This window comes from Prinia subflava, chromosome 16 (genome assembly GCF_021018805.1).
Source record: "Prinia subflava isolate CZ2003 ecotype Zambia chromosome 16, Cam_Psub_1.2, whole genome shotgun sequence".
NCBI classification, from domain to species: domain Eukaryota; kingdom Metazoa; phylum Chordata; class Aves; order Passeriformes; family Cisticolidae; genus Prinia; species Prinia subflava.
Window position 1 is genome coordinate 17,828,540 of NC_086262.1, and position 25,947 is coordinate 17,854,486.

At 44.3% G+C, this 25,947-nt stretch overlaps 1 protein-coding gene across 3 annotated transcripts; it reads right to left on the bottom strand.

Moving 5' to 3' along the window:
- Positions 1-86: 86 nt before the first annotated feature.
- LARS1 (leucyl-tRNA synthetase 1) lies at positions 87-25,749 on the bottom strand. Of its 3 annotated transcripts, none has more exons than XM_063413796.1 (32): positions 25,603-25,749; positions 24,620-24,738; positions 23,142-23,229; positions 22,443-22,523; positions 21,877-22,017; positions 20,612-20,773; positions 19,839-19,951; positions 19,376-19,439; positions 18,786-18,853; positions 18,215-18,440; positions 17,072-17,159; positions 16,906-16,982; positions 16,203-16,256; positions 15,397-15,537; positions 14,616-14,693; positions 13,642-13,727; positions 13,478-13,543; positions 13,302-13,384; positions 12,541-12,679; positions 10,297-10,509; positions 9,387-9,444; positions 8,560-8,623; positions 8,041-8,224; positions 7,735-7,825; positions 6,766-6,906; positions 6,083-6,223; positions 5,894-6,004; positions 4,942-5,052; positions 2,822-2,926; positions 1,627-1,722; positions 1,112-1,244; positions 87-464 (listed from the first exon to the last, which is right to left on the bottom strand). In XM_063413796.1, the coding sequence occupies exons 1-32, from the start codon at positions 25,606-25,608 to the stop codon at positions 259-261; spliced, it is 3,534 nt and encodes a 1,177-aa protein (XP_063269866.1). In that variant the 5' UTR covers positions 25,609-25,749; the 3' UTR covers positions 87-258. The 3 variants fall into 3 exon arrangements, with proteins under 3 accessions (XP_063269866.1, XP_063269867.1, XP_063269868.1); XM_063413797.1 differs by lacking the exon at positions 25,603-25,749 and adding an exon at positions 25,430-25,582; XM_063413798.1 differs by lacking the exons at positions 23,142-23,229; positions 24,620-24,738; positions 25,603-25,749 and having other exon boundaries at positions 21,877-22,057; positions 22,443-22,515.
- Positions 25,750-25,947: the final 198 nt, after the last annotated feature.

Here is a 25,947-nt window from a genome sequence, read left to right on the forward strand (position 1 = left end):
CATTCAAATTTGTTTCTGAAGACCCTGCCCACAGCTGGAAAGGAAGGGTCTCCAGGGCAGCTGTTTCTTTTCAAGAGAAGCCAAAATACCAGAGGAAAATAGTTTTATTAAATCCCTGTTTAAAAGAGCAGGGGCAACTCACATGTGAACTCAGGTTGGTTTGGGTAGGCTTTTTTTTTTTTACAGAACAAATTCTCCCCTTTGTTTAATACAGATGCTTCAAAACATGAACCTTCTCACTGCCAGTTACACGCCAGTTCAATGAACCAGGTAAACAATGGTGTCCCCAATGTCCCTGGTCAGGCCGTTCTCAGTGACACAGACGTGCCTCTGGGCCAGGTCGATGTGGAAGATGGCTTGGTCCAGGATAGGAGTTTTCCCTGCTTCCTCTTTGCCAAGGACTGGAACACGGCGGGGCCCAAGCACGGGATCATCAAACCTCATCAGCTTCACTTTGGAGAGATCTGCACAGAGAGAGCAGCTGGTCAGGCCACGGGAGCTGCACACAGCCCACAGCACCAACACAGTCACCAACAGCAATGCTGAACCCTGGAACTTCCACACCTGCTCCAGGGAGATGCATTCTCACAGGAGTAACTGTCCTGTTGAGGTTTACACCAGTACAACAATGTCCTTCAGTGGTTACACAGCAGAAATGGGGATAAACCACACAGCTCCTAACACCACATTCCAAAGCACTGAATTTGCTTTATCTGGCTGAGGACTGGTCTGAGTAACTGCACAGTTATTCCTCATTTTCTGAGGAATGAACTGCAGAGACTGGGAGGAAGAGGAAGGTGAGAATTGATTTCAATACAATTTCCTATAGTAAGACTGCTAAGCAGACCAAGAAGCCTGGGACCCTTCAGCTAAGCCTTCCTGCAAGTGCAGCCTTCCAGCCCTGTGCCCAACAGCACACTGACACCTTCTGGGAAGACAGGGAGGGAGTCCCTGTTCCACCTCACCGTCTCCAGCCATTCCCAAAGCCCCACCACAGGAGCTGGCAGGAGCTCACTCACATCCCTGCCTGCACAGGGCATGTCCACGTCCTGCCACAGCCCCGTGTCCTGCCCTCAGCAGGTGGCACAGTGTACACCTGCACTGTGGCTACCTTTGATGCCTCTGTCCATCTTCATCAGGCGCCTGATGATGGTCTCCCTGCTGTCCCCTTGCCTGATGTCCATTTTTGTGGAGAAGTGGCCGTTGGAGGGCTGAGGGTTCACCAGGAACACGGACACGCCAGGCTGTGAGAAACAGCACACACCTTAAAGGAGAACCCATGCATGTGATCCCCAGGAGAAACATGAAACTAAGCCAAATAAACATCTGCTATTAACAGATCTTCCAGAGGGATAAAACCCCTTTAGAACCTGCCTGGCCATGCTGGACACCAGCACTGCCCCAACTCCAAAATGCAGCCCAAAGTGTAACAAGGGTTTAAGACATATTTAGGGAAATCAATGATATTTTTACTTTTAGAGTTAGAAATATTCATACATGAAAAACATTCATGCCTGATCAAAGTTTTTAAGTGGCATATTTTAAAAAATCCAGACAAAGTGAAGTTTCAAGTTAAGTTTTTAAATTAAGTTTTCAGACTTCCAATATCTGAATTTCTGATTTTACCTCAGTTCTGAATATAGAAAATGGTTTTCCGGGACAGCAATCTTCTTTGATTTTATCTTCTGCTTCAGAGGCAAACTTCACCTCAATGTGATCCAGCTGTAAAAGAAAAAATGGGGAAGGAGGGAATAAGCAGGAGTTTAATGGCTTTACAGGGAACAGCAGAGGTTACAGCCCCATCTAACAGCCTTCATGTAGGAAAGGGGAAAGCAAACCTGCACTGACATAAAGCAACAAAAGCACACCTGAACCCACAAAATCTTGTTTGGAAGGGACCTCTGAGGGTCACGACTGCCTGTGAGAGGTGCCCAAGGCACCCCAGGGACCCCAGAGGCCCCCAGCCCCTCTGGCTGTTCCCAGCAGTGTATCCCTGTTCTGAGGACACGCTGCTCCCTCCCCCATGCCCGGGGCACTCGGAAGATTTACAGAAATTTACAGTCAGAGTTTCTGCTTGCTCTCAGCTTTGCTCTGACGTGGGACAAGCCCAGTGAAGTCACACTTGTTTCATACTGTACAGCTTACATCCAGCTCTGCAATATATATACTTTCTAATTCTTAAAAAACAATTGCATTTGATTTTGACTTTTGGTGCTGGGGTTGTTTGGTTTTGTTTGTTTGGGGTTTTTTAACACCACATGCCTGAGCTGTCCCTTCATTACCATGCTGCCTATTAAACTAAATTCTGCTCATCTTATGAAGCAGCACAACTGCTACCAGACTGGATGCCTTTTACACAGCACAGTGTGAGGAGCCCTGCCCAGAGCCTGCTCTTGCAGAGGGAAGACAGCCTGCTGCAGCCAACATGCCAGTCTAGGTGCCCAAGGAGTGACTGGTCTTGCTAATACCTTGAAGCAGCTCCTTCTCATTTCTTCAGATGGAAATGTGAGATACAGACTGGCTCAGAGAAAAATGTCTCCTCAGAAGTGCCAGTGGACATCACTGTCACAGCTACATCCAGGGCTGAGAACCAGCCCTGTTTTCTGGGACCATGTTTGTAGCACACACCTTCCCCTGTACCTCATGCCAACACTGAACAGATCTAGATGCATATATTTGATAAATGGAAACAGAAACTTGATAAAAAACTGTTACTGGAGCAATGCACACCCAGAAGTTAACGTAAAGAGGCTTAGAGCCTTAGGGAAGGCTGCTGCTATCCCAATAAATGCCAAGTGGTAGGTGCCAAGTGTGTACCAACCTCCAGGGAATTTGTCAAGTAGACAATGTTCTCCATGAGCACTGCACGCTCATCAAACTCCAGCTCAAGATCAAGAACACGAGAACCATTTTTCTCCAAGTTTTCCTGTGGGGGGGAGGTGGAAAAAGTATTAAAACCCTCTAAAGGATGCAAGTAAAATGATGCTTCAAAAGGGCAAACTATCCACATTAGTCATGAAAAGAATAGGCTTGTAAATCCGAGAGCTCTCTGCTGGCACAACATTAACACCGGAGCAATAATTTTCTTGTAACAGGACTTCTTCTACAGGGAGCTGGTGACACTGATGGGAGGAGTAAGAGCAATTAGAACACATTTTTAATATAGAATTGAAAAGGTGTTTGACATTCACAGTTATTTAAATCCCTACTTAATGTGCAGGTTGAGAATTCACAAAATCAGTCAGCATTTCAGTGGTATTTCACAGCAGGAAACTCAGGCTTATGACCCAGTTTAAAATAAAAGACAAGCCCACAACACCTGGACGTGCTCACAGTGAGTTCTCTGCAGGGAAATAACAACCACTTTGTACGTTAACATAAAAGTAACTTAATTAGTCCAGAAAGCCAGCAGCAACAGTCACAAGAGACACAGTATTAAAGGCAGTATAAAAACCACACGATTTTTTTTTTTTTTTAACTAAAACAGAACTTCCTCTTTGGAGTTTAATCTGTCCCTGCCTGGCTCTCACATGCTGAGCCAGCTGTCTGCTTTGAAGCTCTGCTTTGTCAGCCTCAGCATGGTTGTGGTTTCCTAGTTTCCTCATCAGTTTAATGTGGAAGATTCCCTTTTAACATGGAACTGCTTCCCTTTGTAAATCACAGAGGTGCTCCTACATTTCAGCCCTCTGATGAGTAGGAAGCACAAACAGAAATGCTCCTTGTACCCTCAGGTTGATGAATAAATGGTTTCAGAGAAAGCCACTGCTAAGGGGAGTCCGAGCTCAGATGTTTCCATGTCTCTGTGGGAAACAGGTTGCTGCTCTTGGGAAGCAAAAAGCTGGATGTGAGGTGAGCCTCAGCTCCTCGCCAGCGTGCCCCAGATCACTCACTGCTGCCAGACTAAAGACAGCCCTGCTTCAGCCCTAACTCTCAGGACTGAGAGCTTGTCTGACCTTTCCCAGCTGGATCAGTGGATCTAACACATCCCTACTGTTCTTACAAACCCAGACAGGAAGCTCCAGAACTACTCTGTGCTCTCTGCTCCTGCAAGCTCCCATGAAAAGGAACAATCAGAACAACCCCACAGACACAGCAAAGAACAGCTCCACTTAGGAAACATGACAAAGCTTACAAATAGAAGACATTATTACCTGCATTTCAAAAATCAAGCTAAAGGAGAAAAACTAATTTTCTTTTCAGAATAAAAAGTAATTTTTTTAACACTCATTAAGATTTTTTCCATTACTGATCCTTCTCAACTTCCACAAATGGTGAAAAGTCATCAAAAAGGTTTTAAATCATACACTGCAAACCCCCCACCCATTTTTTTAAAAAACTTTGTTAATTCTTTGCTTCTTGGCTCTCTCTAATTGCTGTATTGAATTTTCATCTGCAACAGCAAGCACAAGAAAGTTTTTTTAAATAAATGGAAGCCAAGGTTTTCATAGGCTCACGTGACTTAGGGAAAATAATGTCCTATCAGAATATTAAGTGATGAACATAAGAATTTCATACAAGATTCATAATTCCATTTGAGACTCAGGACAGTCTGTGGTTTCCTCCCTTAAACATACTGCAATCAATCAACTCTGGCCTTTTTCTTAGCTTCCAGTGTTCATGTCTCCAAAGCAACACTTGACTCACATCCACATGAAAAACTGGAGAAGTCAAATAGGATAAATTTCAAATACAGGGGGATCCAGGTATGTTTGAAGTACAGATTATAACACCCAAAAAACACAGGAAGCACCAAGCCTCAACCAGATCCAGAGCTCACCTGGGCTAATTCACATAGAGACATTTTTATCATGTAGTTCTTCTAGAGATGTAAAAGACATTTATGAACAAACCCATGAAGATGCCAAATAAGCAAAGGGCAAGGGGGAGACACTGCATTCACAAAAGCCTTTCCTACACCAGAACTGTCCCTCTGATGCTTACCTTAACCATGGCAACAAAGGGCATCACCTTCTTCATATACTTCTTCAGCTCTGGCAAGGTGTTCAGCTCGCTGGCAATTACTTTATTATCTGGCAGCTGACCTCCACTGACCTAAGTAGGGATGAACAAGCATTAAAGAGAACAGCTATCATGAAAAAAACTTGCCCTTCAGTGTCATATACCTTTCCTGCTTTCCCATAAATACCAGCAAGGTTTGTCAGCATCATTGATTACACAGACAGTTTTCTCATCCTTTTGAAACCCTAACAGCATTTAACACTAACACAGGAAAAAAAAAATATATATTATACACTCCCCAAAGGTGACTACCCCCAAGAACAAATTCCACATGAGGAATATTGGTTTATCTCATTGGCATAAACTGGAATAGTCAGGACTTCCAAATCTGGCAGCTACAACCCTGGCGTGTTCAAGCTGAGGATGGTTCATCAGGATCCCAAAATGCACTCTCAGCAGTTTCCCCATGTCAGAAGCATAGATCCTTCTGTTTTTTAAATATATTTCTTCTTATGACTGACATTCCATTTCAAGCTATTGTGACACTGCTGAGTGGTATACACTTACTGAACGACTAGAACAAAGCTTCTAAGCCCACTTGCAGAGTAAGGCCGCAGTAGTCTGTCAGTCAACCATGTTTCCTCAAAAATATACTTGTAAAGAAGAGTACTGAAAAGCTAACCACTCAAAAATGCAAGAGCACAGGCATGTTTTTACTCAGATTGTCAAAACCAATGAGATGCAACTGTCATATCAATGGCAGTCCTTGGGACATTTTCATTAAGCACCAAAACTCGCTGGACAGTTGTAAAAGCATAAAGAAAATCTATTGAAATAATCTGGTAACAAGGTGCAGCTCATAAACTTTCTACAGATGGAATATGAGCCCCCCAACAGCAGCAAGCAGCTGGAGGGCAGAGGAGGGGAGGAGCACCTGGAAGTGCTTGCGCAGGACGGACAGCGTGGTGTGCTGCCAGGGCGGGTAGCTCTTCGCCACGTAGATGGTACAGTGAGAAGGCTTCTGGGAAGGCTCTTTGGTACTTTTCTGAGGAAATAAAAACAATCAGGAAGGAGTCCGTAGCAATACAGAATTATCCCACAAGCACACAGGGACGAGGCTCACCTTTCCCTTCACGGGTGCCATGTAGCTCTTGAGGCGGAGGCGGAGGTCGTGAGCTGTTTCCATCAGGTACTGAGAGGAGCGGATCAACACCTCATCCACGGGCCCTGCTGCCGGCCACGAGGCCCTCATGATGGAGTCAGCCTTGGGGCACAGAAAGACAGGAATGCACTGGGCTGAACACACGTTAGCTGCTGGGCTTCCAACCACTGCAGCTTGGAAAAGAGAGTTTAGCCAGTTTGGACCTCAGTGAGCACCCACCCGTAATGCCCTACAGGAGCGGGCACACAGCCAACAAGCACTTCTTTACAAGGGTGTTCAGGACCATACACACAATCACAACTACCACACGGCTACAGAAGGCCATCTACAAGCAGAGGGCTTAAAAAACAACAAAACTAAGCTTTATGCAAAAGTGTAAGACTATTGCATTGTTTCACTTAATTTCAGGTCACCTCTTTGTAAGCAGACAATGACAGTGACTGGTATTAATGTTGCACAGATCTCACACCAACAGGCCAGTTCCCTGCAGCCACTGTCCCAGGGACAATAAACCAGCAGGACTCCTTGGATTCTGACACATTTTTTCTACTTGTACACGAACAATATCTGTAAGCCTGACATGGGCATTACTGAAAACCATAAAAGCTGAGATCTGCATCGATGCAGAGCTGCAGTGTCAGTACCTTCCCCAGCAGGGCCCAGATGTGCTCGCACAGGTGGGGGCAGATGGGCGCCAGCAGCAGAGTCTGCACCTCGATGAACTGGAACACCAGCTCCCTGTGCATGCCCTCGACGGCCAGCTCCCGGTACTTGTCTTTGGCTGCCTGGAACAGCAACACAGCCATCAGCCCTCCGCTGCAGGGAGAAACACCCAGAGCCACACACACCCCTGTGAGCTCTAACACGCCTTCAGAACGTGAGCAGCCTGTCATAATCCATTACTGAGTTCTAAGAACTGTATTTTCCTGAAGCACCCACGCGTGAGTCTGCCAGTTGGCCACTGGATTTTTGTATTTATGAGGTACTTAAACTGTTTATTGGCACAAACATAAAAGACAAAAACATCATTCACAGCTGTGTATCGGGTGCTGTCATCCCAAATAACTTACATACAGATACTAATAAGGACTAAGAAAAAGGCAATGAATATGATCTATCATTACACCTAATTCAGCTTATTTAACCCTGCTCCTGAGAATCTCAAAGCAGCCACATGAAGGAGCACGTGTAATTCATTACATGGAGCAGCATGGCCCTGCAGACACTCTGGAGACATGGTTTATGGAGGATATCAAAAAGCACTATGCTTCCACACAATTTTGTTGATGCATTATCTGGATTTCTTACAGAGTCCTTTATCACCGAAGATATAAAGAAAGACAACACTTTTTTTAATGTCTTTTTTTAAGCAGTTTCTTGCTTAAAAGCAAGATATCAGGACTATTTGCAGAATTGCATTTGCATTCCTCTGGACCTCTGTAAATAGACACAAGCAGACCTGTACAATTCCACATTTATTCCTTTGAAGTACTCTTATTTCTTGACATAATTCTGATTGCAATTCAGCTATACAATTAAGGATCAGAGACAGAAGGATCAAAAGAAATCCACAAAATAACAAATACTGGGTGTCACTTTCTTACACCTCCTACCTGAAACTCAAAGAAGCCAGTTTTCAGAGCTTCCTTAAACATCATCTTCTCATAATTTTGGTCTGTCTTCACTATGCCTGCATTCATCTCACTGGGGAGGGAAGCGACAACATCAACACCACAAAGTCTGCCCCACGTAATGGCAATGCTGTGAAACTGTCACCAATGCAGCCAAACCCCATAACCTACTCTGGAATGAGCTCTGTTTTATGGAGTTCATTAATTTTTAGAAAAAAAATAACTACAGGATTCCTCCTTGTAGGGAAAAATCTGGCCCAAACTGTATTATTAACCTTCGTACCATACCTGGCAAAGACTCTGTCATTGAAGGTGCTGGCTGGGCCACTCCTCAGGCTGTCTCTGTTTGCAATCATCTCCTTCACCCACTCCACCCACGTGTACAGACGAAGAATACCAGCATCTGCCATGGCTTCCACAAAGTTGGCATCTTCCACAGTGTCCCCAGCATCAGCCAAGGCCAAACGCATGCCTGCAGGAAAGGGGCTCGGCTGATACACAGGGCACAAACATGTGCACACCCCGTGCACACCAGCAGTGTCCTGTGTTCTGATCTCTTCAGTGAATGCAGAAAGATCAAGCAGGCTGCTCCTGGAGGGCTCAGGCCCAGGAGCAGCTCCTGGCTGAACCAGGTGTGCTAACACACATCCCAGTCTTCCAAGGGGAGTTCAGCTTTTCCACAAGAACAGGTGGTATGTGGCAGATTTATTGCCATTCAATACTCCAATAAACTCCTCTGAGAGCAAAACACTCATTTTAGTCATTCTGGCATAATTGACAGTCAGATGCAGGTCAGAATGCACTTACCATCTGCAGAAAACTTGTCAACAGCTTGAGTGAGGGTGAGGAAGTTGCCTGTTGATTTAGACATCTGAAAGAAAGATAAGAGTGTTTGTTTTCTCACACATCTCCTGTGTTGGTGGATAAGCAAGACAGACCCAGTAAAGGTTTGGGCAAACAATTTTCTCATGAATCACATCAAAAAGCACTTTGGTAAATCTGTATGATGTCTCACAGCAAAAGCAGACTCAATTCTGCATGCACTCAGAAACAAAATATAATCCCAGAAATCCCCTAAATTAAATACTACTTTAAAACTGGCAGTTTAAAAAAAACAACCCAGTAGTTAAAAAAATCCCTCATTTTAAAAAACCCTGTTTTGACTTTTCAAGAAGGGCTCCACTAGGGTTTGTTTTGGGGTGGTTTTTTTTGATCCATATCAGTTTCCAGGGCCTAATTCCTGGGTTCAGGCATTTTTATTCCATTCAGTGTCAGAACTTGCACATATTAGCAAGCTTTTGGCACAAACCTTTTCCTCTCACTGCAACTACTCCAATGCTCTAAAATGCTAAACTTTAGGTAAATAAATAAATGTTCTATATTACCCTAAAACTTAACAGAAATGCACTGACCTCTTCACTAAACTGGTGGGACTATACAAGACCTGACTTAAGAGAAAATGCTACATAGAATCATAGGCAAGGCAGGCTTTTACCTCTAATGAATGAAAAACTGGAGGGCACTAATGAAGAAATGTCACTATTTCCCCTGCTTACATCCCAAGAAGTTGTTTCCAGCCTGGCTAGCAAATGCCTATTTTGACAACACAAAAGCCACACAAAACCTCGCCGTACCTTTTCGGAGTTGAGGAGCAGATGTCCATTGGCTCTCACAGCTACTGGCCACTTTTCTCTGTTTGAAGACAATATACAAATCTTTTGGCCAAGTAAATACATTTTCTCTTTTTAAAAAAGGAACAAACATTTTATGTTCCAGTTTGAGATGAACACCTTAGAGTGGAATCTTCAAAAAAAAAAAAAACAAACCTAAGGGTTGTCTTAAATATATTAAGGAGTGTCTCTGAAGATGAAAAGAACTACTGTATAAAGGCTAAAGATTATCATACTGAAATGTAAGGTAGGGAGCAGTGCACCTGCAGATACAGTTTATTTACCTCACCTTTCTCTGTTCAGATATTTTTAATTTAAAGGCCAGTGATTGGCACTGCCCTAGAGCACAGAATAGTGCTGGGTCCAGATTTCTACCCATGAAGGAAGCAGATCCTAAATTACCCACAATCATCTTTACTATACATTAGAAACCCACTTCTGCTATATACAGTTTTATACAACCCCTAAACCAAAGCTCAAGGGAATGCAAACAGTATCTTCACCATAAGAGCATCACACGATGGGCAGAGATTCTCAACCAGTCCTGCACACCCATGGGATTATATATGGATCTTTTAAATATCCTTGAGAAGAAATTAAGGAGACTTAATAATAAAGTCACATAAATTCCAGTGTAGGAATACAACACAACACTGGGAAATCCATAGAAGGAGATAATGCAGAAAAAGTAGGGAAAAGAATGGTAAAAACCCTTCCATTTCAGTAATTTCTGTTATAGATAATTTTATCAAAGCTGCAATAGGGCAGAATGTATTTTCAGCACAATTCTACATGTTGTACAGTCCAAAGGCCATTAGCAAATGTAACAGAACTGCAAATTCTCCAGCTTTCCCTGCATCACATCCCAACTTACCTTTGTTCTGGCCACATGGCCACATGATTGTAGAGGTAGTACGACAGGTGATTTGGAACAAGATCTTTGCCAGAAACTCTGAGATCCACAGGATACCAAAATTCAAACTCCTCCTTCAGCTTATCCAACTTTTCTTTTGGAATCTCAGTTTTAGGGAATGGAGCTGTCTTGAAGAAGATGTAGTCCCAAACCTCTTTGCTCATTTGATGTGCCCTGCACAGAATCAGTCCCACATTGCACAGTCAGTAAAAGCTCCTCACACTCCACAGCAGTTTTTAAAGGCAGCTCAAACCTGTTGCTCCATTCTCATAGCACGCTCCATGTGATCAGCAAACATGGACAGAGTGCCCAGGGCCTTTGCCTGAGTTCAGGTGAGTGAATCCAATGTCAGAAACAAATTCAGAACTGCTCAAGCAATGCCTTGCTTAAACTGTCCTTTGAGATTTCCCAGTAAAACATAAAGACTCCCATAAAGAAAAAGTCATTAATAATCAAAGCATAATCTTGAATATCCTGGAAACCTGATCATTTCTTTTCCAAATGTCACCACCCAAGCCTCAGCCCCACGTGTGACCTTAGGTGAACGCAGAGCCCCTCACTGGTGTGTCTCATGGAGCCAGTCCTTCTGGCTTCCCAGAAGCCAAAGAGCAGGACAGGAGAGAGCTGCTGCACAGTTCAAGGCTGCCTCCTACATGGAAAACATTTGTGGTCTCTCCCCACTTTGAATGGAATGAACATTCAAAATTAACATTTACTGAAAGACACATCTTATCAATTACCAGAGGTAGGATTCACAATTTTGAAGGAAAATACTGATGAGATGCAACTGATACCCACAGCTCTGTGGCCACTGGGCTGCACTAACACATATCCTTCTTGTTTCTACAGAGACTTTTATTCCTGGCTCTCAGAACTTCAACAGAGTGCACCAGATACTGCATGCACTCTAAATTAAATATTTTCAAGCCAAAGTTTGCTATATTTTAGCACCTGCTAAGGGGATTTGACCTGTGCTATGCAGAGAGGAAAAGCATTCTGGACCCCAAAGACTTCCAGTACACATTAAAACAACACCTCAGATGATGCTCTGTACTACCAGTCCAGAATAAATCCTACAGACACAGGTTTGCTGGTTTGGTTCTGGCAGTTCCTGTTCTATACTTTAAATTCCTGTGCTGTGACTGGGCTTGCGTTTGGTGCCAAATTCACTGTAACTGAAGATGACTGAAAGGATGGGCCATAAACCCTCTTTTCCTCTTTTCCACCACAGAGCAAGTATCAGTAAAAAGCATTTTCCAAGGCTGCTAGATGTTATCTACTTGCATAGGAGAGCACTCTAATTGTACATGCTTAATTACATCAAATCTGTAATTCAGGGCCCAGGATGCTCACTTCAAAGCTTGTTTCTAGACATGACTAGCTCGTGCATAGTTTCTCTGTAATTACAGAGGTTTGAGCCCAAATGACAGCCTTGTCCAGTCTCAGAGGTATTTCTGTCTCTAAGAATCGGAGCCTTTACTTTGGAAATTATTTCAGATTAGTTATAGCATCGAGTAAGAAAAGTTTCCATTCCAATATGTAAACTACTCCAGAAATTAGTCCATAAACCACACAGAATTAGAGCAGATGACTCAAGGCACAATCTGTTTTATCAACTCCAGACTGAGCTGTGCTATCTCATCTCTCTGATCCCTATCACCACACCTCAAAAGCCACTCCAGCCAAGAGGTCACATGCCTCCTGCCCCTTGCTCTGAAGACTTCCACAGACAAGTTGTGGATAAAAGATGGTTCTGAGCTTCCAGGAGAGTGACAGTGACAAAAACCAAGAGTTAAATCCTGCTCCCTCTGTACACTGGAGCCTACAATTTATTGTGGTGCACAGAAGTCTCAGCAAGCAGACACCTAAGCAGCCACTGAAATCAATTACCCAACAGCCTGCCAAGGCCCATTTCAAGGCAACTCAAACCAGTATTGAAAAAGGTGATTTACTCTCCACACAGTTCTTTCAGAGATGCTTTCAGAAGCATTTTTCCACTCTCTCTCTCTCACTGCATATCACACTCCTCTCTTTCCCTACTGCCCCTCTGCAGACCTGTTCTAACTCAGCTCATGGTAGGTCAAGTTCAATAAAGATGCTTTTTATATACTCAGACACAGCCTCCCTGGCAAGTCTTCTGCAGAGCAATTCAGGAGAGAAGCAAATCCAGCTAAACAAGAGAACTTAATGTTTCACTCTGCTTACCTGATGCCCAGAGGAGATTCTCCTTGGCCCCTCAGGTTCCCTCCCTGCAGCAGGTGAGCCACGGTGTAGTAGGCCATGTAGATGGTGGAGTCAGAGAGGGACTCTATCAGCCACTGCTCGTCCCAAGGCAAGCGGGTCCCTGGACAGGGGAGGCTGTGTCAGGCCCCACCAGCACCACCCCACCCACAGGCACGGCTCAGAGGTACTGCAGCAGCTCACGAGTTCCAGTGGAGCACATCAACATACATACATACATTAGTACTCATGCCTGTGCTTTTAAAAATACTTGGTTTAAAAATTAAATTATGCATTTGGAAATTTTACTCAAGAGCAAACAGTTGCTGATTTTCAATCTGTTTCCTGACACAGCTCAGCTCAAGAACACCTGCTGTGGGTTACAGTGCACTTCTAGCAGCTGCCCCATGTCAGGCTACACAAGATGAAGGCTAATCAGAATTTGAGGAGAAAACCCCAGAAACAGTATAAATTCCTCTTATGAGGTTCTTTCCAAATCAATGGCCCAGGCAAAAAACTACCAAGATGCTGCACAGACTACCTGTAGTAGTGCAAGTATTACCAGCCCCATGCACTTCCAACAAAACACCTTTTCTGGGATGCTGGGCCAAGATACAAGTTGGACAATGTTGTTCCTACACTGCCCTACACCACTGAGAATGGTACACAGCACATAAGGCTTCCAAAATGAAACGAGGAGTACCATCCTTACAAAGCACCAGCTGAGAAAGGAATGTTTTACCTACCTAAGCCATACGTCCTGGAGCACGCATGCTCTTGTAGCCAACCTAAGGTGGCTTCAAAATTTCTCCTAGTCTCTTCACAGAACCTGTAAGAAAGAAGCTCTTACTGCTTTTAGCCCTCTCAGACCCCCCCAACAGCAGCAAAGTCACCCTCCTTTACAGCCACGTTCATAACTCACGTCTCCAGACGCTGCAAGCACTCTGACGCCTGCTTCTTCCAGCTCGCTTCACCATAATCCAAATACCTACAGTCAGGAGAGGTCTTTTGTAATAAAGCAATTGAGAAGTAGTGTGAAATTGTACAATTGGAGCAACTTCATAACTACAGCTTTGTTTCACTTACCACTGGTCACAAAGGGCCACGACACACTCATCAGCAGATCTTGATATAACTTGTTTCTCGGGTTCCATATAAATCATGGCTTCACCCTAAGAGTTGAAAGGGCAACAAAAGCTGAGGTTTAATACCTAGCAAATTATTGAAAATCCCGACAACTTACTAAAAAGCATTCCCTCCATTCTAGTTTGGTTTACAGCATTTACTGCACAGCTCTCACCACTGCCCAGGCCCTCTGCCTCAGTATTCCCTCGGGTAAATCAAGGCAAGGCTTGACTCTGTACTTCTCTAAGGTACAAGCTCACAGCACTTTGTACAGAATGCACGAGGAAAAGGAAGACATAAGCACAAAATATTCCCCACTGACTATGCCCCTTGATTAAAACAGCTCCTAGGAAACTCGGGGGGACAGAGGGAGGGGGAAAGGCAAAGGAAAATGGGATGCTGAGCTTCAAATCTACTGGCACACACCATTGTGCTGATGCATTATAATGCAGATATAAAAATGCCACAACAACAAGGGAAAAATGACTAAATGCCTGAAGCCTCTCCCACTCCCAATCCTCATCAGGGAGTCTCCTTAGAGGGATGCCACAATCACTGTTTGTTTACTGCTCTCAGTTTTCTGAAAGAGGAGCCCAGCAGTGGGGCATTTGCACATCACACATCCCCTCCACTGCCTTGAAAGAGACTTGACAATTCAGATCTTACACTTCCAGTATCCTCCCAGCTACATTAAAGAATAAACTGGACCACCAGAACAGGTCCTAGGGAGGGTGACAGAAGAAGGCAGGGAAGGAAAGAACTCTAATAAGGCTGCTCAGCCCACTCAGCCCAAGAACAGCAGGTCCCTCTCTCTGCAGTGACCCAAAGCACCCTGAGGGCTGCAGAACCACACCAGGGGTTTCTCTGGTGACCCAGCCCTGTGAGAAGAACAAAAGGCACAATTCAGAAGCAGCTGTGTGCACACTGTCACATACCTTATCCAGCATCAGCTTCTGAATGCGTTTCTTGACATCTTGAACTTTTTGTCCTTTGAATTCATCCACCAACATCACCTGTACAAGATGGGTCACAGGAGATAATTGTTTTTCAAAATTTAGCAGGAAATAGGTGCCATAGGTGTTCAAATCAATATAAGGAAGTAGCACATGCTGCAATCTTTGTCATGCAAAAAATAAGAGTACAGGTGTTGGTAGTCATCTTTACCCAAAAACAGTGTGTACACATGTCAGCATCCACATAGATTACAGATTGCAAAGAGTCAGAAATAAAAATTATTGCTTGCTTACAAAAGAACAGTTGAGAAATACACATGATGAGCTACTGATGTAAAGACAGGAGAAAAAAAAACAAAACAATACCTAAAATTAATTTTTTAAAAAACAACCAAAAAAACCCAAAACAAAACACCTGCAAACAATAACACCTTGCTCGTTTAGTATCAGTTTCCCTATCTATACTTGCAACAAAATCAATCAGCTCTCCAGAAGGTGACCACTCATTCAGAAACCAGGTTATGATGCTCAGAGAACACAGAAATGTTTGAGTGGAAACTTTCTCCACCTACATCACTCCTCCCACTGCAGAACCTTACTGCAGGAAGAGTCTAAATGAAGAATGCTTTGGGACTTTTTTGGGAAAAAAAGAGCATTGTCCCTCTTTCTTGAGATTTGGTTTTTTTTAATTCCTTACCTGCCTTTTTTTTTCTCCTAGTTAAACTCACCAAGAAATCACTTACCAAAATCTTGTATTACTTACTCCCTCATAGAATCCTTTCAGGTAGACTCTCTCCTTGGCCTCTGCAAGCTTCTCTCTGTCATTCTGGCTCTGGATTTTGAGCTCATCACAGACAAATGGAGCACAAAGGCTGCCATAGCCTGGGATTTCAATGATGGGCACCTGAGAATTAAGAAAGGGCTGTCAAACCCCTCCTGCACCCCACTGCTCACTCTGTACATTCACAGCATCTAACACAACTTACAGAGGGCTTACGACACATTGCTGCAATTCCACTCATCCCCAGAGGTTCTGTGCCTCCTGAGCTGCCCCGGTGTACCCTGTGACACGACACCACACCCAGCTGTCCCAGGACTGCAGCTGGCGTGGGGAACCAAGCAGAACACTGGGGAGGCTTTACCTGTAACCTGCATTTTCTAATGAAAACTGCCTCAGTCTCCAGGCTGCTCTGCCAGTGAGGGACTTCAGCTTTTTGCATTGAACAGACACCCTCCTAATCTAGCCATGAGGGCGCTAAGTTTTTATCAACCAACAGCTTATCAGTGTAATGATGCATCCTATTTCCCAAAACAATAATTCCCATAAAAACTGATACTTTCCTTTCTTTCTGAAGTATAGCATAGAATAACAAAATCTTGGTTGCAACCCTGAACAGACCAAATGTTGTAATTACAGGAATATATGAAAACTTTAAGTTTTTCAGCTCTTTCAGCTGAGAAAGACTTCAAACAAAAATTCTGGAAGAGGTAGCACAGCTCCTGGTTTGTTTCTCAGCAGTGAGCATAACATCCTGTGTGCTGGGGATGGACAGGTCTGGGTGCACTCACCGGCTCAAAAGGCAGGACCATTTCATCTCTGATGCCATACTTCACCCTCAAAGCCTTGAAAATTGGAAGAAAAAGAATGCAATAGATAGAGGTCTTCTAGATTTAAAGCATTTTATCCATTCATAGTGTATTTTTTGTACATGTTTTATTACAAATCAGACAAAGCCACTTCTCTGCCTTCTCACCATTTCTGACACCTGAGCTCAATTCCCATCTCATTTCCAGGTGATTCTTTGCCATAATTGTCTACATTTTTTAAAAGGTGAAAAACTGATATTGCTCTACCCTGTAATGAATGGACAAAAATTCAGTGCCCAGGCATAGCTGTTCAGACACTGACATACTCCTGCAGTTAGTAACCACCACTTTCAGTCTCATTTGAAATTCATAGTGAATCTTAATCTCATTCTTTGAAGTAATTTCTACAACAGGAATTCATATCTGTTTCACCAGTGCTCTTCTCTGCATTAACATGCAGCACAACTTAGATGATTCTGATCCAAAACTCAGACCTGAAGTCTGAAAAAACCCCATCTGTCCTAGCCCAGTTGGCTTAAACTTCATTTATTTTTAAATGCTTTGATTTCAAGTTAGAGATGGCAAAATGCTAATTAAAGCAAGTTTCATTTTACCCACTGGATATGCACTTTTGACCCTCTTCACTAGGGAAAGGGAACAGAAACCATTCAGCTAACAGACTGACCTGCTTCTTTTTCAGGTCTCTCAGCGCTGCAAAGTCATCCGGAGAGTCAGAGGGAACACTGGTCACCACTCCAGTTCCTTGGCAAAGGAAAAGATAAACAGGTGAAAGGATTAGTCCCACACATTGAACAGCAGTGCCCATCCAACAGGCTCTGCTGCAGAATTACCTTTATCCTCCTTGATGGTGAGCATGGGCAGGGCGTATATGACCTTGTAGGTGGCGAGGGGAGCCGAAAGCGCAGCACCAAGAATCTCCTGAGCAGGACAAAGGAACAGTATTGCAGTAAATCAGATGCTTTCAGCCCAGTAGAGTAAGCTCTCCTCTTACTGGCTGATACTCTTCAAATGTTCTGTAAATTTTCCTGCCACATACTACAAACAAATTAAATTCATTTTATATACAGATGGACAAGGAGGAAGTACATATGAAAACGTGTGGTACTATTTGAAACAGGGTATGTTATTTATTGGTAGAAAAGTCAGATACCAAGAAACTGAAACTATACTATGTAGAATTTGGAAAGCATAGGAAGCAGAAGGACAGTTTGCTTCCAAGTATCTGAAGGACAACAGCATCTAGGCAGAAATGGCTTAGGAAGCCAGTGTCAAAAGTGACATTAAACAAAGAAAGGAAAGCATATTGTCAAGATATTCACACAATGACAGGAGGTAGTCAAGATGTGGCAGCTGTCTTCTACCTCACTAATTTGCTTGAATTCACATCTTGTCTATTAACAAAGGAAAAAACCCTGTATTTTCTACTTCATTCTTCAAAGCAAGATTGAGAAAGATGGTGACAAGTTGTAATGAATGGAGACCAAGGGATGCAAACAGCTGAAGGTGTTTTGTACCAGGATGAATAAACACCAGTGATGACACTTGGACACAGCACACAAAGACAGTGAACCCCAAAATAACTGACATTCACTACTCAGCCAAGAAAGCTTCATTCACATACTGGAAATGTCTGTACCAACAAAAGCCTTTTCCACATAACCCTTTGCAGCTATTACTTTTTGCCCTCCTTTTCCATTCACTCTTCCCAGCAAGCAGAGAAGAGTTACTTAACACTATGCTTTCACCACACCATGCTGAGGGAACAGGAACGCATCTGTCGCCAGCAAAGTGCACCGGGTTATTCTCCCAGCAGCAGCTGTGGCTTGGCTGCCAAGGAAGCTGTGCCTGCTGCTTGTTTGTCACTCGAGACTTCAGTCACTCCGAAATCTCTGTAACCCCTCCTGCACTTTCTCTGCAGTTAGAGTTCCACCATCACTCTCCAGACACACTCCCCCGCGCTGCAGGCCGCTCACCTCTCCCATGAGCTCCTTGACCACGGGCACCACGCCGCTGTCCCTGCTGAGGCCCTGGTAGGACATGTTGCGGGCGGCGCGCGGCGTGCAGATGAAGATGTCCCCGCCGCGCGTCTCGAAGCCGATGTACTTCATGTCCGGGCGCACCCAGCAGTTGGTCTGGCCAAACATGGTCTCTGGACGGAGCGTGGCAGCCACCAGGAAGATGTTCTTTCCTCTCAGGCCACTGAGGGGAAAAAGTACTGGGTAAGTTACCAAAAGAAAATCATTCTAGATCGTGCAGGACAGGCTTTTAAACTAACATCAACTTTGAAGCAACGTTTCCCAAGAGACAAAAATGGGTCATTAATTCATTGGGGGCTTTCCATTTTCTTTCTTTTTTTAAATTCTATCTTGAGTTTCAGGCAGACATGGCAAATAGAGCAGCTCAAAATGCTGACCAAGTCTTTGAAGTAATGGGAAAAAAACAGGTGAAATTAAATTCTGCATAAGGCAAACCAGACTGTTTAATTCAATGGTCAGTTCTGGCCAGAAGACAGAGCCCATCTGCCACTAAAAAGTCAAGACCTACCTCAGTTTTGGAGGGTAAGGATCCAGCACCTTCATTTTTATCAGCGTGTATTCTTGAGGCCCAACACCCTACAATTCCCAAAAACAATGCAACAATCAATAAATGAAACTCACTTGAGCAGGGAAGAAAATAAATCCTATCTGTGGGAACCTAATCCGAACACTATTTAAGGTACTTTCCTCAGAGTAAATTCCATTTCCATTCATATGAAAGGCTGTTCACTAAAATGCAGGTTGCAGAGAGGTTATACTGTATTCCCACAGCCAAAAACTTACTCGTCACAGAGACTGTCTCAGCAACATCCAAGATAACAACAGCTTGTTTATTTAGTTTCAACAGATAACACAATGAAGTGATGCTGCTGACAAATTGTCAAACCATCACAGAAACCAGCTACAATGCAAAATACTATCCATAGTTTCAGACAAATCTGCTCAAGAGAGGAGTTAATTCAATTTTCACATGCACTGAGAGCTGGGAGCCAGTGACTCTGCACATCCAAACGATCTTTTGCTCCAAGATACAATTTACTTTCCATTCAGTATTTAAGATCATAAGCAATGCATAAAAGTGTCAAGTAAAAATATTACCTCTCCTGTTTGCCTGTCATGATCCATGCAAGGCTGTCCATCTTTAGGAGAATAAATTGTGTATCTAGAAAAAAGTGTATTTTCATTTAGCACTGAGTACAACAGTGTATAGAACAAGAAGAAAAAAATATAGCTCTCTGGGAAAAAAGACCTCAATGGTATTTCCAAATTTTGTGTGGATCTGTTTCCATCAGTCTACGTTCAGTTTTCACAAGAGCTTACAGAATTGAGCCTCTTTTGCTTGGAGTTGGTACCCATGGAAAAACTAAACCCAGAAGGCAAATCTCACATGCTTTATTGGCAAACAACTACACCTGACTGCGCCAGGCAGAGCACCAGCAATGAAAGATTCTGGTTTCATGTGAGTTAAAAGCACGCTCTACAGACACATCACAGGGCTCTGTCTTTGGTACAGCTGAGCTTGTCCACATTCCCAAGATCTCAGAGCTGAGTGGCAGCTTACCGTTTGCCAAACTTGATCTTATTTCTCTCCTTTAGTGTAAGGAATTGCCATCGCACAAAGGAATCGTAATAGGGATTGACATTTGTTGTAATGAAGGAGCGCCTCCAGTCCACCTGAAAATGGGCAAGAGGCTCCAGTAGGTAAGCACAATCAAGAAATCAAAGGAATCTCATACCATAACCATTATTTTAAACACAAAATGAGCTTTCTCTCCAAAAAGACAATGCAAGTACATATCCCATAAAGGGTGTAAGCTTAAACACACGTCTGTGCCTGCTCTCTCAGAGTAGAGATGTCAAAGACTCAAGGTCCCTCCACTGACTGAGAAATTTAGAGGTTTTGTAGTAGTTTTAACCAACTGAATTTCAGCATTGCCTTGTTTCATTATCTTTATTTCTCTCCATCTTCAAAAATCTGTTGTCAGCAGGACAAGTACTTTTAGGAAGAAGAATGATGTGATGTTAAATAGAACTGCTGTCAATACTGACTACAGACAAGTTATCTCACGTGGGAACCATAGGTCATAATGTCTTTATCAGACTCATTCCCAGCTGTAACCACTGTACAGGGTACAAGCTCCAAATAAGAAAGCACTTAATTATCACCAAGACCATTAAAAAGTTAGATTACTAATTCCATAAATATCAGAAACATTCCTGGAATTATGGTGGTACTACACAGAAAATCTCAAGGAGAAGCAGCACATTCACCAACACAGTAACAACACAGGTATGGCTGCCTGTATAACTGAGGTTAGGATCACCCAGAGTCACCTTCAACCCCATGCTCTTCAGATCCTGGACAGCAAGGGGAGGGAAATAATCCAGCCAGTGCTCAGCTTCAGAAAAACTGACCACTTCTTCATCAGACAGACCCAAAGACTTCATGATCCCCCACTGGTATTTGGAAGCGCCAGTCTTGGCAGCAGCCTTGCTCTGAAAGAACAATTGGGATTGGGAAGAAGCCACAGTCTTGTCACTAGAGTATTTGCCTCTGTTGATGTTACAGCTTCTGATTCCAGATACACGAGTTAATACAAATATTTTCACATCCTCCCTCTAACAGTGAGGGTAATTCATTAGTTTCTATTCCACACCCTGTAGCCACAAGTTTCCATTCTACCATACCTTGTATTCACTGTCCATTCCCTAACCCTCCTCTTCCCAGCTGTTCCATGCCAACGTCCAAAACACCTGCAGAGGCTCTGCCACAACAACCTGGCACAGAATTGCTCGTTGCCAAGGCCCTGCTCAAAGCCAAGGGTTTTTGCACTACAGAAAGGGGGACAGCCCTGCACCCCTGTACCAAAAACCTTTGCTGCTGTCACTTTGCTCATGGCACTTTTCCCAGCTGCTGTCCCTTGAGAAACTCCTGTCTCTCCCCAGCAGTGACCCTGGCAAGGTCACAGCTCCTGTCCTGCAGAGCAGCCAGAACACCAAACCCAGCAGTTCTGGGGGGACAATCTCTTGAGTGTACATAAACAACATACAGAGCATCTCTAAACCTTTCCTAGACCTGATTCTTTGTCTTGCTTTGGGATACTCCCAAAATCCTACATTTCATTTAAATACCTGGTAAGTGAAAATAGTTTGGATGATTTTACTGAACCTAGGTAGACAGAACTGGCTAGATAGCCACTTAAAAAACAATAACCAGAACAGCAGGAATACACATCCTCTACCTCTGAAAAAGCAGGGTTATTTCTACAACCTGCTTATGAATGTTCCATGAATGGATTTAAAAAAAGAGAAAAAAGTGAAAGTATTACTTAGGATCTGATCTGTTTTTTCTCAAAAAACCATTACACAGTGCATCAGCTTACCAATAAGGGTTCATGTATTAATATGGTATCTCTGGAACCATGCAGTTAATACATTTTTTCAATCTACCTTATAGGTAACTCAGATACCTCGGAAAAAACAATAAAAACCTTTGTGTTGAGGTTTCTGAGAGCCCAAAGGAGGAAAAGTCTACAATGTGCACATCAAAGTTTTGAAAGCACAGCTCTCAGTCCAGGAAGGCTTGGTTTAAACCTTACCTTTTTGCCTTTTGCTTTGTCTTTGATGATAATTTCTTCCTCTTTTTTACCAGAATTTTCTTCCTCTTCCTCCTCCTCATCAGGAAATTCTGGTGGACAACCATACAATTCCATTTCCCTTTTCAGCTTATCTGCACAAGCCTGAACAGAGTTATTGGGAGTGTGTCAGCCAGGGCACCAGCTGCAATCACAGCCAAGGAGCGGGTTTTACTGATAACATTTTGTATTCCACACTTTAAACTTTTTATGGACCTTGCATTAACATCTAGGAGACCCTGCCACTTCCAGAACACCTTCCAGGACAGGAAGAGGTTTACTGTAAGGATTTTCTTGCAAAGAAAAACATACAATAGGTAAAATTTAGTTTTCCAACACTTTATCTTCTAAAGTAATGCTATAGTTCAAGGACAACATGTGACTATTACAAATTCAGGTTCCAAATCATACTTAGTGAGTTTTTAAATAAACTAAGGTGATGTTGGGGATGGACAGTAATCAAGGCTCCAAGCAGCCTTAGGGATAAAAACCCCCTCAGAAACAACCCCCAGCAAGTGCAGAGCTCTCACCTTGATGGGCATCCCCGTGCAGTGCAGCCCAAAGGGAAACAGGCAGCTCCTCCCCTTCAGCCTCTGGTACCCCACTGCAAACTACAGACAGGGAAAATGCAACAGCTGCAGCAGGAACGGCCCGGGCTGAGCCAGCACTGCTCAAATGCACGTGTGACCCCTTCTCCAACGTGCAGCCACTGGCAGAGCTGGGGAGAGCTCTGGCAGGAAGGTGAAATCAGAGCTTGTTTCCAGCCTGCCCCTGTGGCTGCACAGGCACAGCTGTGCCAGGCTGGCCCCACCACAGACCAGTGGGTGCAAGAAGAGGGCTGCTGTGGAACCCTGCCCACCCAAAACCTGCTCCCACATGGAGCACAGCAAGCACAAACAAAAGGGACAGACCTCTTGAAAGACTGAGCCATTTAGCAGCACCTCCTAAAAATCTCATTTCAAAGAACAAACAAGGGAAACAACTGCAGCCCCATCTCATCAAATTAAAAATTACATTAATAGAATTCAGCTAGCAATATTCAGCTAGCAATATTTCTACTGCTACTAGTAGCTAGTAGATGAAAATGTGGGAAAAAAGGGGAGTTTAATAAGTCATTACTAGAGCTGCAAAGGAATTTACATGGCATCCTATTAGCTCAAAACTGAACTACAAAATCAGCATTTGTTCTAGAGTAGTATTCAAAGGTATCAGTAAAGAAGAATTTTTACCTCACATTTAGATAAGGAAAATGTGTGTCCCAGGTGTAGGCGGCCATTCATGTAGGGGTAAGGAAATGTAACAAAGTACTTCCCTTTGCTGAGAGGAAAGTCAAAGAATTAAAACACATAATTAGTTTTGTAAATGACCACCAGATAATACACGAGCAAAACAGGTAACTGGTATGTTCAGCTATTATCAGTCCACAGTAAGGTTTAAATATTTTCCTTGCCAGTAACATCAGTCTTTGATTTTAAAGAGCTGATACACTAACAGGCTTAGAACATTGAAACAGATATAACATGTTCCCAAAGGTAACAAATTCTAGTCCTGCTCCTGCAACTTAATTACAGCAAAGGCTTAAAGTCATTTATTTGATCTCCCATTGTGTGAGTTCAGATTTTAAGGGCACACTGCAAGCAATCCCTCCTTTCACAGGGATATATTGTTGCAGGGTGTTTCAAAGAGGTATTACGTTGTTGGAACCTGAGCTCTCAAAGCAGCTAAGAAAATATTTACATTTAGGACACTGAATTTCTACTTTTACCACTGCACTTCACGCCTTGTCTCTTTCCTTCACACACTCCGTCAATCCATTAACATGCAGGAATAAAGGCCAAGTCATTTGTTTGCTTGCAAAATCTACAGTTTAAGAACCTAACACCTGTTACACCACTTCAGTTATTATCTTGGTTTAGTCTGACTTTCCCACACACCAAATATTAGCCTCATACTGCCAAGGTCACTGCTTTTCCAGCCAGAGGCCTTCCCACAGGATTAATGCTGTTCCCCCAGGCAGCCCCTCCACGCCTGTGAAGAGCATAGAGCCCACCAATTCCAAAGGAACTGTGCCTCCAAGCATGCTATGCATTCCCAGGGAATAAACAAGTTTCTCAGGGTTTACTCTGGGGCAGAAATAAAAGCAGGAGGCACATGGTCTTCCCCAACAGTGCAGAGCACTCTGTGCACCTGTGAAAGGCTCTTCCATCCCCTCTGGGGCTGCAGCCAGTGGTGACCAAGGTGGTTCTGCTGCTGCTCCTGCAGCCAGGACCTCTCCCAGGACTGGCCTTCCTCCACCTCCACAGAAGTACAAGAGGCTGCTCTAGAGCAGGGCCCGGGATTTCGGGCATCGCTGTTGTTCTCTGTGAGGCAGAGCAGGACACACCTTCCCTCCCTGTGAAATCTCCCCAGTGGTGAGGGCTCAGGCACCTCCTCCATGTCAAAGGGTACAGGTTACCAAAGAGAACCTGGTTTTAAGATCACAGAGGGTATTGACACTGCCAGGAATGAAAAAGCTTCTCTCATCCCACTGGAACTCAGCCACACACGTACTCAGCTGCTTGATGTCATCGTCTACAGAAATGTCAGCAACGTGTGAGCAAGTCCCTCCAGCTGAGCCATGAACACTGCTCATTACAAAGGGACCACTTTTTCACCAGGTTTTGAATAAAAAGACATTTTAAGCAGTAAAAAATGAGTATCACCATACCTCCTCTGGTCCTTCCTGTCTGCAGCATTGATCTCAAACACTCGATCATACTCCCACTTCTGCTGGACTTCTCTTTCAATCTTCTTCAGGAAATCCACTTTCGCTGTTCCTTTACGCTCCTGTTCAACAGAGAAAGCAAGAGACGTCTGGCTGAACAGGGTAAGAAATAACACAACTGTAACCCATCACAGACCACTGCTGGTGTCCTTGGGGAAGGGCAAGCACTGCTCCGAGCACTGCAGCAGCACCTGCCAGCAGAGCAGCAGCGATGCCTCTGCAGGGATCCACCTCTGGCACTGCCCAGGGCAAGGGCTCTGCCGCAGCCACACACACACACACGGGCCGCCTTGCCAATAAAGAACAAACTCAGAGAGGTCTGGACTGGGGAGGTACAAGAGAATGTAAATCACAAGTGAAAACACCCACAGAATTCTGGTTTTACTCCAGATCTCCATACACCCATGCGATGCATCCTCCTCTTGAAGCACATGAAGTGGGAACAGCACTCCCTAGGCTGGGAGAGAGCCTGGTAACAGCTCTAAGTGTAGTTCACGGAGCTCGTCAGGTAAAGCATTCCAAGCGATTTTAATCAAATCAGTGTTCAGCAGCCCTTCTCCTCATTCTTTTATCATATAACATACGGCAAGTATTAAAGGATCTTATCCTTCCAGCATGTAACACACACGAATTGTTACAGAACACACGAATTGTTAAAGGACACCCGCATTACAGACACACGCATTCTGCACTCATAAAAGTTGAGGATTTGGCTTTTTCCCATCAGAACTAAGATATTCCTAAGACGTTTACACTAAGGAGCTGCAGCCGCCGGCAAAGGCCCCGCGCAGGCCGCTATGGGACCCTCTTCCCGGAGACCGCGGCGCCGAAGAGTGACCCTGAGGAGACAGCGAGGAACCTCAGGGAACGCCACGGGCCCCGGAGAGCCCTGCAGCCGCACGCCGCGGCCTTCCTGCCCAACTCACCGCCATGTTGCCGCGCCTGACGGGTCCGCACGGGCCGTGCCAACAGCGGGAGCGGCGGGGGGAGCCCAGGCCGTACCAACAGGGGCCGGGGGCAGACCAGGCTATTTTTTAGCTTGAAGGGAGGAGAGAGAAGAAGGGCTGGAGGGAGAGCGAACGGAGCGATGGCTGCGGCCCCTTGTCCCGGCTGGGGAGGGGGAAATGAGCCCGGTGTGCCTGGCCAAGGTGGGCCCGCCGGCACGCTGGCCCTTTAAGGGTGCCCCCCCCAAGATGTCGCCGCGGGTTCATGTGCTCGCTCTACCGAACTTGCTGGTTCTCCCTGACCCTGGGCTCGGGCCTTGGGGGGCT